Source organism: Muscardinus avellanarius (genome assembly GCF_963383645.1).
Source record: "Muscardinus avellanarius genome assembly, chromosome: 19".
NCBI lineage: Eukaryota > Metazoa > Chordata > Mammalia > Rodentia > Gliridae > Muscardinus > Muscardinus avellanarius.
In genome coordinates, this window is record NC_137805.1 from 4,724,911 (window position 1) to 4,740,119 (window position 15,209).

The window sequence follows — 15,209 nt, forward strand, 5'->3', positions numbered from 1 at the left end:
GTGCATCTCTCAAACCCAGGCCTTTATTCAGATTTTTGTAAGGAACGAGGAAGAAATTTAAGTTACATATTTTTTAAGAATCCCATCAAGCCTGGTGTGGTGGTGCATGCCTGTAATCCTGGTACTTGGGAGCCTGAAACAGTAGGATCACAGGTTTAAGGTGAGCCTTAACAATTTAGCGAGGCCTTCCACAACTTACTGATACCATTTTAAAATAAAACGTAAAATGGGGCTCAGAGTATAGCTCAGAGGTAGAAGGCCCCTGGGTTTGATCCCCAGTCTCCGTCCCCTGCAAAAAAAAAGATAATTCAATCAAGATCATATTCTTAAGTCTTGCCTCGAAGTAGAATATTTTTATTGAGTATTTTTCTTATTTGTGTGAGTCTGTTTGCTTATCAAATCGTGTAGTAGACTTTACCTATTAGAATAATGGAGGGCTGTAAATCACTATCGAAACAACTTAAAATTGAGTCCCAGATATCCCAGTTGACCTAAATTCTTTGGTCATTCCCACAATCAGGCAGTTTTTTTCTTTTTTCTTTTTTTCCCAGTACTGGGGATGGAACCCAAGGGCATTCTACCTCTGAGCTACAGCCCTAATCCTATTTTTTATTTTTTATTTGGAAAAGAGTCTCACTGAGCTGCAAAGGGCCTCACTAAGTAGCCAAGGCTGGCTGCAACCCAGATCCTCCTGTCTCAGCCTCCCGAATGCTGGGATCACAAGCGTGCGCCACCACGCCCGGCCTGGCTATCTAAATTTCACATGTTTACTTCCTGCCTTTTGTCCACTTTGCTGCCTCTTTTAAAGTTATCCTGTGTTCCTGAGTTTCTGAGTGTGATGACTTGATACATAAGTTTCCTCTGCCTTCCTTCAAAGCTGGCTTTATGTATATAACATATTAATAAAGTCTATTCCTGCCAGCCTCCGTGTATTTATGGAGCAGGAGGAGCAGTAGAGCACGGCCTCTCAAAAGCCTCTCAGGGAACAGTTCCCCGTGGTAACAAAAGCCCGGGTCGGGATAGCTAGCAGTTAGAGCGGAGGCTGCAGGTTGTAAGGAGCCAGGGTGCTGAGGGCCGAGTCCAAGTGTGAGTATCACCTTAGTGTAAGGCTCGAGGGAGGGAAGGTGGATGGGAGAACAGGAGACACGCAGCTGGAGAGAAACAGACAGGCTGAGAGCGGCCAGCCGGGACAGCAGAGCCCAGGATGTTCCTCCATTCCTGGGCTGAGGACCTACCCGAGGACTGCCTTGAGCATCTTTTTCAGGAAATCACACCTTGGGCATCTTTGCAAGGAATGTCTGTAGTTGAGATACCTGAGCAGCAGGTTCATACAACACCAACTAGTGGCTGTGGCGCCATCCCCAGATCATCCAACACATCGCCCTGAGGAAGCAGTATGCCGCTGTGACTTCTAGAAGGTCACAGCCACTACTACCTTTTTCTATTTATTGTGGGTTTACGAAACCCCTGACTTAGGGCCTCTGGCCCTTAGGGTTCTGTGATTTGGACCTTGGAGATCATTTAGAGCAGCACCTCCAAATTTTCTTTTTTTTAATTTTTTTAATACTGGAGATTGAACCCAGTGGTGTCCTACCTCTGAGCTACACCCTCAGCCCTTTTTATTTTTTATTTTGAAACATGGTCTCACTAAGTCACAGCGGGCCTTACTAAGTCTTGCTGACCTCAAAATTGCAGGCTTCCTGTCTCAGCCTCCCAAATACTGGGATTACAAGCATGCCCCACCATGCCTGGCAGTCAGGCAGTTTTATTGGTAGTCATTCTCACCAGGCTCAGGCATGGTTACCCATTTCCTTACAGTTCTTCACATATGTATACCTCAGCACAGGGCGTTAATACCGTAACACATTAGGCTTCCAGAAAATTCAACTGGGAAGCCAGGCATGGTGGTGCACGCTTGTAATCCCAGCATTTGGGAGGGCCTTCCACAGCTTAGTGAGACCCTGTTTCAAAATAAAGAATAAAAAATAGGGCAGGGGGTGTAGCTCGGAGGTCAAATGCCCCTGGGTTCCATCCCCAGACACGCAAAAAAAAAAAAAAAAAAAAAAAAAAAAAAGAGAGAGAGAAAGAGAAAGAAAGAAAATTCAGAGTGGGGAACTCATTCATGATCCCCCTTCCTGGAATATGTGCCATTTTCTAATGGTTTGGAAGACTTTATTTTCTATTTTTTATACTAGGGATAGAACCCAGGGCTGTTCCACCTCTGAACTACACCCTTAGCAATTTTTATTTATTTTTTTACTTTCGAACAGAGTCTCAGTGAGTTACCTGCAATTCTCCTGTCTCAGCCTCTCAAGTCATGGGATTACAGATGTGATAAAAAGAAGCATATTTGTTAGAAGACTTAAATGTTAGTCCTACCCATCTCTTTCCTGCCTATACTGACTGTGGGATTTCATAGAAGGATAGTTTAAATTAGTGTAACTCCATGGTCTGTCAGGTTCTTTTTGAGTGATAGTTTTATATTATTGTCAACATGGTTACAAGGCAAAAGTACTTAGGTTGAAGGGAAATGTAAGTGGCTGCCAGATTTGTCAATACTAGAGAAGCAGCTACCTTTGTGTTTTCTATAGATGTAGCTCATATAGAAAGGACAGTTTCAGGTACTGCCTATGCTCACCTCTTCCTGGCCATAAAGAATCCAGCTAAAACAGTTTAAAACTATTTCAGATGTTCAAGTCTCTTGAAGCCAATATTTTATTTTAGAGATTTAGGTTATGTTTGACAAGTAACTCTTTGTACTGCAACTCTTTGGCTTCCAATTAAAAAAGTGAAAATAAACTGCTGTTATGTCATTTTTCTACTTAATTACATTTTGCTTATTTGTTAATTAGGCAAATGAATAGTAGAAAAAAGTTGGGTACAGATGTGCAGTGCTTTATTTTTTGACAAAATATTTTATTCTAGGTCAGTGAATTCTTTGAACATATCAACATTATGATGAATATCAACATTTGTTTCATTTTTTTCCTGACATTTCCAGAAGATCTTGGGCACTTTAAGAAGATCAGAGAAGGGTTTTCCAAGTATGCTGTTGTATGAGGTTTAGAAAAAAAGTGTATCATCTTCTGTGTAATTGAACAGTTAAAAAAAAATGAACTGTCACAGACACTAAAACTTGGTATTCAACATACTATATTTGACTCAAATGTTCACAGACTGAGATGCGAACAAATGTTCTCTCAACTTACATCCAGGATAGCTAAAATATTACTTTAACACATGTTGAAAGTGGAGCACCGTAACTCTTTGGTAGATGCAATTCCAGGCTGTCTAAGTTGAGCAATAGCGTCAGGAATTCCAACTTTGATCAACCACAGCAAGGACTTTTAGCAGTTCTGTAAAGCAGCCAGTGCATCTGTAAGTATGTCCTGAGGAAGGGAGAAGAGAGGATGCCAGAAACGAAAGAATACTTTCTGTCATTAAGAAGCAGCTACAGATCGAAAATGGAAAGTTTTCCTTTTATTTCCTTAGGAACCCTTCTTAGATAATTGAGCCTCTGATTTCTAAGTATGCCCCGTGGTTCTGTATTAATGAATGAAAGATACTTCATTTGGACCTAGTAAAAATATTTTCTGCCTAACTGCTGAAACTTATTAAAGGCCATTAATTCTTGAACTTTTTACTCTTTATAAATGTAATAATTGCCTAATAACCCAAACATAACTAATAGTATCTATCTCTATAAAGTGAGTCTTGCTTATAATTGGCTAGGATTTGGGTGAAAATGTTCTTACATGACTGAGTTTTCAAGAATACCTCTTAAGAACAGGCAGTACCATTGAACAATTAATCTCATATACTTTTTTTTTTTTTTTTTGAGGTGCTGGGGATTGAATGCAGAGGCATTCTACTCCACATTAACCCCCAGCCATATTTTATTTTTATTTTGAAACAAAGTCTCACTAGGTTGAAGAGAGTCTCACTGTTTGCTGAGACTGTCCTCAAATCTGCCATCTTTCTGTCTCAGTCTCTTAAGTATTGGGATTACAAGTGTGCACTGTGCATGGTTAATTGTTTTTTAAACCCACATGTGGTGGATTTAAGTATTATTCTATCATTTTGAAATAGAATTTCAAATAAAACTACCAGCTTTTCAAAACGTTTCTTATTGAAGCAGTTTGAACCAATACCAAAGTATACCACTCTAAGGAATTTTATTTTATATTTTTATTTTTATTTTTTGTTGGTGGTACTGGGGATTGAACCCAGGGGCATTCTATCTCCAAGTTATACCAGGCCTCACTAAGTTGTGGAGGGCCTAAGTAGCTGAAACTGGTCAAGAACCTGCAATCCTCTTGTTTCAGTCCCCGGAGACCATGCCTGGCTTTCTAAGGAATTTTATGATAGGGCAAAAGTAAATAAAAATACTTTGTGAGCTATTTGTAGTGATGCATTCCTATTGTCTCAGTACTTGGGAAGGATATTTAACTTCCAGTATCATTTATCTTATATTGATTTCATTGCTTTTTTTTCTTTCTCTTTTTTTCTTTTTTTTTGGTGGTACTGGGGGTGGAACCCAGAGGCTTTCTACCTCCGGGCTATACTCCCAGACCTTTTTTATATTTTATTTGGAAACAGGGTCTCCCTAAGTTGCTGAGAGCCTCACTAAGTAGCTGAGGCTGGCTTCGAACCCATGTGATCCTCCTGTCTCAGCCTCCCAAGCTCGGGGATTACAAGTGTGCACCACCACGTCCGGCTTTTTTTTTTTTTTTTTTTTTTTTTTTTTTTTTTTTTTTTTTTTTTTTAATGTGTGTGGTACTGGGGATTGAACTGAGGGGTATTCTGCTTCTGAGCTGCACCCCCAGCCCTTTTATTTTTTTGTTTTGAAACAGGGTCTCACTAGGTTCCTGAAAGTCTTATTCAGTTGCTGAGACTGACCTCGAATCTTTGTTCCTTCTGTCTCAGCCTCCCAGGTCCTGGAGATTACAGGAGTATACCACCATACCCGACCTCCATTAGTTCTTAATGGAAGGCATGCTAAGAAAATCCCATTGATTTGTACATCTGTGATGACTGCCCAGAGGCTCTCTGTATCCATTTGCCAATGACTCCTATTTTATGTTTTATTTTACTTTATTTTATTTTGGCAGTACTGAGAATTGAACCCAGGGGTATTCTACCTCTGAGTTACACCCCCAGCACTATTTTTTATTATTTTGAAACAGGGTCTCATTTAGTTGCGGGGGGCCTCACTAAGTAGCTGATGCTGGCCGGGAACCTGCGATCCTCCTGTCTCCTAAGTACTGGGATTACCAGTGTGTGCCACCACGCCCTGTAGTGGATGGTTCTGATGTTGATTAGTTGATGAAAAGTCTCAAATGAATGACATGGCAGCTGGGGAGGCCAGGAGGAGAGAGATGTCTCTATTCCTGCTGTCCTTCCATTAGTATCTTGAGGGTTATAACCAAAACATTTTAAGATATTATTAATCACAGGAAATAACAAAGAAATCATGGGTGAGTCAGGGAATAACACCACGGTAGTCATGGATGAGTCAGGGAAGTCAAGGGTAAACAAGAAAACTGTCAGGGTCTTTGCTTATCAGTCAGAGTCCCTGGTTATCAGGCCCATTTGGTCTTTGGAAACTTGCTTGTAAACAGTTCCTTCTTGGGTGGACAGTTTGTGGCTCTCCTAAGATGGACCCAGGTGATCTCAAAGCAGATGACAAACAATGCTTCCAACAATGCTTGGCTTCCCATTTTATTTTAAAATTTTCCAACCTAATTTTTCTCCACTCAAAGATGAACCTTGGCCCTAGAGTTGTTAGCTTCTACATCCTCTCATACCTTATTTATAACTTACTCTTCTCTGTGCTGATGCTGATAGATCCCTTTATAAGCCTCCTCAAGGTAAAGTTAAGCAGATTATAGAGTTCATTTAAACTGGAAGTAGCTTTTTTTTTCTTATTAAGATTTTCTATCTTCAACTCACATGTCCTGAATCTTTAGGGATGGGAGGATGGAGATTTTTAGTTTTTCTTTTATTGTTTTGTGGGTCTGGGGATGGAACCCAGGGGCATTTGACCCCTGAGTTACACCCCCTGCCCTATTTTTTATTCTTTATTTTGAAATAGAGTCTCACTAAGCTGCAGAGGGCCTCACTAAGTAGCTGAGGCTGGCCGCAAAGGAACCTGGATCCTCCTGTCTCAGCTTCCAACATGCTGGGATTACAAGTGTGTGCCACCACGCCAGCTTATGTTTATTTTGTATTTTTATCTGGGAGCCCAATAAATATTTGTTGAATGAATGAATTTGACCTATACCACTGCAAAGAAATCTAAATTGGGAATCTTTCAACCATTTAGTCTTGCAAACTTGAGCTTAATTGACTGTTATACAACAACAAGAAATTCCCAGGCAATTTTTTTCCCCCATCCATTTGGCTTCATTCGTTCTGTAAATAATGAGGATTGATGATGAAATACAAGGGAATTAGTGATTTTTGGGATAGGGCTATGTAAGATAGGCATATTGTATTTTTCTCCTGTTAATTTGAGAAGGACTATGAGTGCACGCTCTGCTTTTCTTAGTCTGTTATTGTGTGCGTATGTGAGCGATGCTAGGTATTGAACCCAGGGCATTGCACCTGCTGGCCAAGTGCTTGCTCTACTACTGAACTACATCCTCAGCTCCTATTCTTATTTTAAATGGGTTGAAGAAAGTTTGTTTCAAAGGTCTCCTCCCCCCTTGTTATTACTTTAGATAAATAAAGCTATTTGTTAGTGGAGATAGCAATTAAAAATAATCTTTTTTTTGTGGTAGTGGGGATGCATTCTACCTCTGAGCTACACCCCCAGCTCTATTTTTTTATATTCTTTACTTTGAAACGGGGTCTTACTAAGTCGTGGAGGGCCTTACTAAGTAGCTGAGGCTGTCCATGAACCTGGATCCTCCTGTCTCAGCCTCCCAAGTACTAGGATTACAAGTGTGTGCTACCATGTCTGGATTTTAAAATAATCTTGATAAAATAATTTTGTCTAAGATAATATGTTACACAATCTCCTACATTTTGTTCATTTAATGATGTGTTTCTTGAATTTGTACTTAAGTAACAGGGTATGAATACTTAACATATTAGTAATTTCCTGTTAATGTCATTTTCTTCTTAATGGAAGGTTTGAAATTGGACAAATATAAATCATTTTATATAAAAATGATTTTATAATGTGTCAGTCTAGTGTTTGTATGACATTTGAAAACTAAATGTTTGCATCTGTGAGAGCTGTTAATAGAAGTTACATGAGAACTCCCCAGAGGTACAGTGGGCCCTACAGCCTTGCAAACAATTCTTTTATTTATGCTTCCCGCAAAGGACATTAAATGGGTAATACAGGTTGTGGGTTCACAGTGAAGGAGTAATGCTTTGCAGATCTTTGCCTTGGAGTGATTTCCCAAATTTCATTAATAGGAAAGGGCTCCCATGTCATGGTGGGAGAGAACCTCTCGATTTTCCTCTTGGCCTCCCTTCCATCTCTTTGCTAGGTTACTCAGTCAGAAGGATCTTGCTTTTTAAAGCCTTGTGTCCTTTAAAAGTGATGAGTAAGCTTAAAATAGTTTGCTTTTAAAAATTCCATCATTTAGAAACTGAAAATACTATTGTCTTGAGTTTAGTATATTTCTCTTTTTTATTTATTTCATTTTTATTTTTTGGTGCTGGGGATTGAACCCAGGGACATTTTGCCTCCAAGATATCCCCCCCACCCCCAGCCTTTCCTTTCTTCTGTTATTCATTCCTTCCTTCCTTCCTTCCTTCCTTCCTTCCTTCCTTCCTTCCTTCCTTCCTTCCTCCTTCCTGAAACAGGGTCTCAGTAGGTTGCTGAGAATCTCATTAAGTTGCTAAGGCTGCTTCAAACCTGCAATCCTCTCTCTGCCTCCCAAGTACTGGGATTACAGGTACGTACAACCATGCCCAGTTCTTCTTTCAAAAAAATATTGAACACTCCATTACATTTTCCTTGCATTTCTCTATGGCAGTACCCCAGAGGAATTAGGATCATCTTGCTTAAGGGGCTATAGTTCGTGATGATCAAGTATTGTACTTATATCTAGTTGTAATCACTGCTATTTATTCATTCCACGAATATTTATTGAGTACTTATCATACTCCAGACATTGCCCTTAGACCCTGGGATGCAGACCTAAAAAGACACATTTTTATATTCTTATACCTGTGGGACTTTCATCTCATGAGGAGAATTAAACAGTCAATATATAAACATAAAACAGGTAGTAAAAAGGGAAAAGCAAGTGGTTGGGGATGCTGGGAGGATGGTCTTCCAGATCAGTGGGTAAGAGGAAGCCCCTCCCCTAAGAGGCCATTAGCCCTGGATGTAAGCCAGGTGGGGGAAGGCCACCAGAGCACGCTGCTGGAGGGAGGTCTTGGTCACAGGGTGAAGTGCCCACTGTCCTCATCCCACTTCACTTTTATTGCCCTGAGACATCAAATTTATACATATGTATTGACACAATCATAATTGCCCTCCTCCTCCCCATAATCATTTATTAAGCTCAGCTTATGTCAAGTGTATTAGATATTCTACTTTTTTGTATTCATTAAATTTGTTCCCAATTATTTTGTTGTTTTTGAAGTTGTAAATGGATTATTTTTTAATTTTGTATTTTGCATTGTTCATTGCAGTCCAGTTGATTTTTTTATATATTAATTTTGTATCCTGCAATCTTGCTAAATTTATAATCTAATAGTGTTTTAATGGAGTCCTTAATATTTTTTCATATTTAAGATCTTTTTTGGGGGGCACTAGAGATTGAACCCAGAGGCATATTACCTCAAGGTATATCCCCAGCCCAATTTTATTTCTTTTTTGGAAACAGGGTCTTTCTACATACCGAGAGCCCCGCTAAATTGCCGAGGCTAGCTTTGAACCTGTAGGTTACAAGTGTGCACCACCACGCCTGGCTCATATTATCTTCTAATAGAGATAAATTTACTCCTTCCTTTCCCTTTCTTTTTTTCTTTTTTGTCCATACTGCGGATTGAATCCAGGGGCATTCTACCTCTGAGATAAATTCCAGCCCCTTTTATTTTGACACAGGTTCTTACGAACTTGCTGAGGCTGGCCTCCCACCTGTGATCCTGCTGGCTCAGCCTCCGAAGTACTAGGAGTACTGGCTGTGTCACTGTACCCAGCTAGCCCTATTCTTTATTTAATGATTAATTGATTGTACTAGGGATCGAAACCTAGGGGGCACGCTACGTCTAAGCTACAACCCAGTCCTTTTTATTTCTTGTTTGTAAATAGGGACTTGCTCGGTTACTGAGAGTCTCCCTAGGTTTTTGAGGCTATCCTTTTTTTTTAAATTTTTTTTATTGGTGCATTATATTCATACAACTTATTGGGGTAAAAAACTTGTGTGTACAACATGTACTCATCACTGATTTAACCCCTACCCAAATCCCACCCCATTCCCTCCCCGTCCCTCCCTCCCTTGCTTGGCTTAGTGATTGACTTCGATATGTTTAAGTACATTGTGAGCTTTAGAGCTTTTCCTCTTCCCCCCTCATTTCTCCTCCTTTAGGTTGACTTGTTTGCTCCTCTTTTCTCCCTAACTCTCACATATTAGGGAAAGCATCTGATTTCTTATTTTTTGTGCTTGACTAATCTCACTTAGCATAATGTCCTCCAGTTCCATCCATTTCCCTGAAAATTATGTAATTGAGTTTTATGGCTGAGTAAAATTACAGTGTGTACGTATCCCACAGTTTTGTAATCCATTCATCTGTTGATGGACATCTTGGCTGGTTCCATAGTTTGGCTGTGGTGAATTGTGCAGCTATGAACATAGATACACATGCATTAGTTTGGTAGTTTGGTTTCTTTTCTTTTGGGTAGATACCCAACAGTGGTATTGCTGGATCAAATGGTAGATTTGTTCCCATTCTTCTGAGGATTCTCCATACTGTTTTCCAAAGTGGTTGCACTCATTTGCAATCCTACCAACAATGTCTCAGAGTTCCCACTTCTCCACATCCTCGCCAGCATCTGTTGTTGTTTATGTTTTGAATGATGGCCATTCTAGCCTTGAACCTGCAGTCCTCCTGTCTCAGCTCCCAAATACTGATATGCACTATGACACCTTTATTTTAATTCGTAATGTTAAACCAGCCTTGCTTTCCTGGCATCTCTCGTGTTTATGATATAGATTTCTTTATATATTGTGCTGAATTTTGTTTGCTGGTTTTTCTGTGATGGTTTTGTGTCTGTATTTATGAGGTATATTGATCACTAGTTTTCTTTTCTCATGTTTTTCTTTTTTTCTTTTTGGTACTGGGTATTGAACCCAGGGGCATTCTGTCTCCAAGCTATACCCTCAGTCATATTTTATTTTTTATTTGAAAACAGGGTCTTTCTAAGTTGCTGAGGTACCTTTTTAAGTTGCTAAGGCTGGCTTTGAACCTGTGATCCTCTTGTCTCAGTCTCCCAGCTATTGGGATTACAGGCATATGCCACCATACCTGCTTTTATGATACTTTTGTCTTGTGTTGGTGTCAGGTCAGTACTGGCATCATACAATACGTTGGGAAGTAGTCTCTTACCTTCTAGTTTTTAGAAAAGTTTATGAGGGATTTGCTCTACTTCTATTTTGAGACTAATGGTGTTTTAATTTTTGTTTTTGTCTTTTAGGATTCTCCTTTTACAAATGCAGGAATGGGATCTAATCTAAACCTCTTAGGGGAAGTTGAGTGTGATGCCAGCATAATGGATGGGAAGTCTCTAAATTTTGGAGCAGTTGGAGCACTGAGTGGTATGTGAGCGTTCTGACATACTCTCTCTAGCTTTTGAAAACTGTATTATTATTTCACACTTTCTAAAGATTTAGTCCTGTATTTTTCACCATTTTTGCTTGGAATAGTGTTGAAAAGAAGCATTTTTCTTCTTTTACTGAATTTAGAATAAAAATATCTTATCTGTGAATCTTTTTTTGTGTATGTGGTACTAGGGATTGAACCCAAGTGCATTATACCTCTGAGCAACACACTCAAGTCTTATTTTAATTTTTGATCTTGACCCAGGGCCTCACTAAGTTGCCAGGAACCTCTGACCCTCCTCTCTTAGCCTTCCAAGTACTGGGATTACAGGTAGGTGCCACCATGCCTGGCAACTGTGAATAATTTAAGAATAGCAAAACAGCCTGTTTTCATATTTTTGGTTAGAATTATATTCTTCTTTACTTTTTAAGAGATTGTAGACATTTAAACTTGATTTAGACTATTGTATTCATTTGTAATTTGAAATACACTAATGTTTTTATCATTAAATATTTCAGATTATGTAAATAAAACTTTTATCACTTTTTCCCCCTGAGTTTTAAAACCAGTAAAAATCCAATATCTTTATCTATATATTTATATAATGGAGACATAGTTTATTTTGTGAATATGGTTGTCTCTTAAAAATAAATGTACATATTATGAAACTTGTTTTCTATAAATGGGATATCTTGGAGATGTTCACCTATTATTACATTAAAAATATATCTAATATTTTATAATTCATTTAAATACATATGAAGTACAGAGATTTTTTTTTTCTTTTCTTTTTTTTGGTGGTACTGGGGTTGGAGCCCAGGGGCTTTTCTACCTCTGGGCTATACTCCCAGACCTATTTTTATAGTTTATTTGGAAACAGGGTCTCACTAAGTTGCTGAGAGCCTCACTAAGTAGCTGAGGCTGGCTTCAAATCTGTGCGATCCTCTTGTCTCAGCCTCCAAAGCCCTGGGATTACAAGTGTGCGCCACCATGTCCAGCGAAGTACAGAGATTTTTAGTGTGTGTCTTCATGGTGTGTGTGTGTGTGTGTGTGTGTGTGTGTGTGTGTGTGTGTGTGTTACTGTGTGGTGCTGGGGGTTGAACCCAGGGCATTTTACCTCTGAGTTACACCCAGCCCTTTTTATCTTTTATTTTGAAACAAGGTCTTGCTAAGTTGTTGAGGCTGTACTGGAACTTGTGATCCTTCTGTCTTAGCCTCCCAAGTACTGAGGTTACAGGAATATGCCACCACGCTTGTCTCATTTTCACATTATTCTTAAAATGTATACAGTCATATACAGTCAGATACATCTGTATAAATGTACAAATCAAAGCATTTAAATACTCATGGTAAAATGTAGCACATAGTTATAGGTGTGGTGGTATAGACTTATAATCCCTGTATTTGGGAGGTGAGGCAGGAGTATCACAGGTTCGAAGCCAGCCTCAGCAGCATGGTGAGACTCTCAGCATCCTGTCCTGTTTCAAAACAAAGCCTAAGAAAGGGCTAGGAGTTAACGCCCAGGTAGGATGCCTCTGGAGCGAACACACACACACACACACACACACACACACACACACACACACACACTTCTGTAAGGACCTTTTATGGCTCTTCCTAGTCTCTACTTCTTGTGGCCCTCCCCTATTCTTACTTTAGAAATCATAGATTAATTCGCCTGTTCCTGAAATGGGTATGATTGAAATGACATGACAGCATCTGGTTTCATTCGTCAGCATTGTGGTGGTGAGATTGATCTAATTTTGTCACAGGGGGCTTGCTTTTCTTTTCTTTCTTTTTTTGCGGGTCTGGAAATGGAACCCAGAGGCATTTGACCTCTGAGCTATACCTCCTACCCTATTTTTTATTCTTTATTTTGAAACAGGGTTTCACTAAGTTGTGGAGGGCCTCACTAAGTAGCTGAAGCTGGCTGCAAACCTGCGTCCTTCCTGTTTCAGCCTCCCGAATGCTGGGATTAGAAGCATGCACCACAATGCCTGGCTTAGATTATATTTATTTTTTTATTGCTTTGCCAGCATATTTTATGTATTTAGATACAAATCTTTAGTCAGGCATGTGTATTATGGATATCTTCTTCCAGTTTTTGGCTTGCCTTTTTAAAAACTCTCTTAATCCCATAATTTGGTTAATACATTTTTAATTATGACAAATTTAATTTATTGACTTTATTGTGTTTTATTCTGTTTTTTAAAAGTTTATCTACTCATGGTTATAAAAATAGTCTCCCTTGTTTTCTTTAGTAATGTTATTGATTTTCACACTTAGCTTTCTTATCAAATTCAGATGAACCTTTGTGTATGTGAGATAGTTGTTATGGTGTGAGATGATATGGTTTTGGGAAACTGTCCCCAGGGACTCTTGTTAGAGTCCTGGACACAATATCCCTCAAACCACAAAAAAACCCAAAAACAGAAAAACAGAAAAAGAGTGGGTTCTTGTCCTGAGCTAAGTATAAATACACATTAGCCCTGACTCTTGCTGAAGATTTAAAGAAGTTTATTAAAAAAGATAGAAGTACAGAAGATAGTTACATGTCATTCTGACATGGGGGGGGGTGTTTCAAACGAATGTCCCACCAAAGATACAACACTTGGGCCTGACTTTTTATACCCAAGACCTCCATCTTGTTTACGTAATTCTGACATAGTAAATATCCCTGTAAATTTCCTCCCACAGCAAGGTGTGGCAAGGTGTTTCCTTTCATGAAGGTTGAAGGTCACCTCCTTCTCGTATCCTACCTAGATTATTATGTAGATCTGTCTTTAGAAAGAGGAAGCCCTAGCTCCCCCCCCCTTCCTATTGACTTGTTAATTACTTTAATCTAAGTCAATAGCTGTTTGCTTCCTGACTGAAACTGAAACCAAGTCTTTCCCTCCAGGTCTGCCATTTTGACACAATTATTTTTGAAATATATCTATTAATAATCAGAGCTTTCTCAAATCTTCCTAAGCCATTCCCAATACTGGTACAATAGTGATCAATATTTATTATTTTTTCTACATAGATTTCCAAGTGGTTCATTGCTCTTTCTTGAAATGCTGTCCTCTCCTCATATTGGCAAATCAAGTGACTATCTGTGTTATTTTTGTACCCTGTTATGTCTGGCCTCATAAAAGAAATCAGAGATTTTGTTCTTTTTTTGAAAAGGTTTGTGTGTGATAAAAAGATTTCTTTTTAATTGTTTGGAACAATTCACAAATTCTTGAAATTCATGGGGTTTTCTTTGTGGGAAATTTCAAAATATGGGATTCAGTATTTTAGCATTTATGAGATTTTCTGTATTTTGTTTGTCTCATGCATGCTTTTCAAGGGATATGTCTATTTCTCATAACTTACCAAGTTTACTTGCTGAAAGCTACCTTGGTTAGCTTCTGTGTTGAGTTCTAGTTTAACTTCACAGTGGTCAAGCATTTATCAACTATGGTCCATTCCCTTGGAGCTCTGAGACTTGCCTTATGGCTCAGTTTATGGTGTATTTTGATAAGTGGTCCATGCAGGCCATAGGGACTTTAAAAGAATCTACAGGCTGCAGGGGCTGGCATAGTGCTCTATGTGTCAGCTAGCTCAGTTTGGCTCTGATCTTTTATATTCTTTCTGATTTTTATGATTTATAAGCAAGGGTATTTAAGTTACTTTTAATTTAAATTTCTTTCCCTGTAAGTTTTACTTCATATGTTTAAAGGACATTATTATTTCTCTGATTTGACTGCTTTTATGGCTTGTCTTTTTTGTTGTTGTTGTGGTACTGGGATTCTGGGAAACCCTTCTACTTTTGGGCTACACTCCCAGACCTACTTTTTATATTTTTATTTGGAAACAGGGTCTCTTAAGCCAGCGAGGCTGGCTTCAAACCTGCGCGATCCTCCTGTCTTTGCTTCTCAAGCGTGGGGATTACAAGCCTGTGACACCACGCCCGGCTTGGATTTTGTATTTTGAATCTCAAATTTTCTGTCATAGTTTATGATCATAGTCTTTGTTTTTTCTAATATGTGTATAATTTATTTTTTATTTATCTCTTGAATACATGGCAGTTTTTTACATCATATGCTTTTATTGGTAACATTATAGTTCTTCATCATAGTGAGCGTCAAAGCGATCTCAACATGCATGCACACTGCACTTGGTGTGATTACCTCCAGGTCTCCCCTGCTTTTCTCCATACATGTTAGTGAGATTGGGAGTGATACCTTTATACATGGACATAGCATTGTTTCAACGATTTCCTTCATCAAGCCTCCTTTTTCACCTTATACATTTTTTTTTCTTCCCTCAAATTACCACAAAGTTGTCCTTAAGTAATTTATTTTTACTTCGTACTAGGGATGGAACCCAGGGGCATTTTACTTCAGAGCTATACCCTCAGTCCTACTTTTTATTCTTTATTTTGAAAGAAAGTCTCA

At 38.9% G+C, this 15,209-nt stretch overlaps 1 protein-coding gene across 3 annotated transcripts in view; it reads left to right on the forward strand.

The window, feature by feature from the left end:
* Positions 1-15,209, forward strand: part of TASP1 (taspase 1) — a gene marked incomplete at both ends in the record, with an annotated part of 259,575 nt that overhangs the window by 20,512 nt on the left and 223,854 nt on the right. For 2 of the 3 annotated variants that reach the window (XM_080716070.1, XM_080716071.1), the window contains one exon: positions 10,664-10,784. The exons of the other annotated variant lie outside the window; for it this stretch is intronic. In XM_080716070.1, the coding sequence (XP_080572196.1) occupies positions 10,664-10,784 (121 nt within the window). The remainder of the gene's footprint in view (positions 1-10,663; positions 10,785-15,209) is intronic. 3 annotated transcript variants of the gene reach the window in all.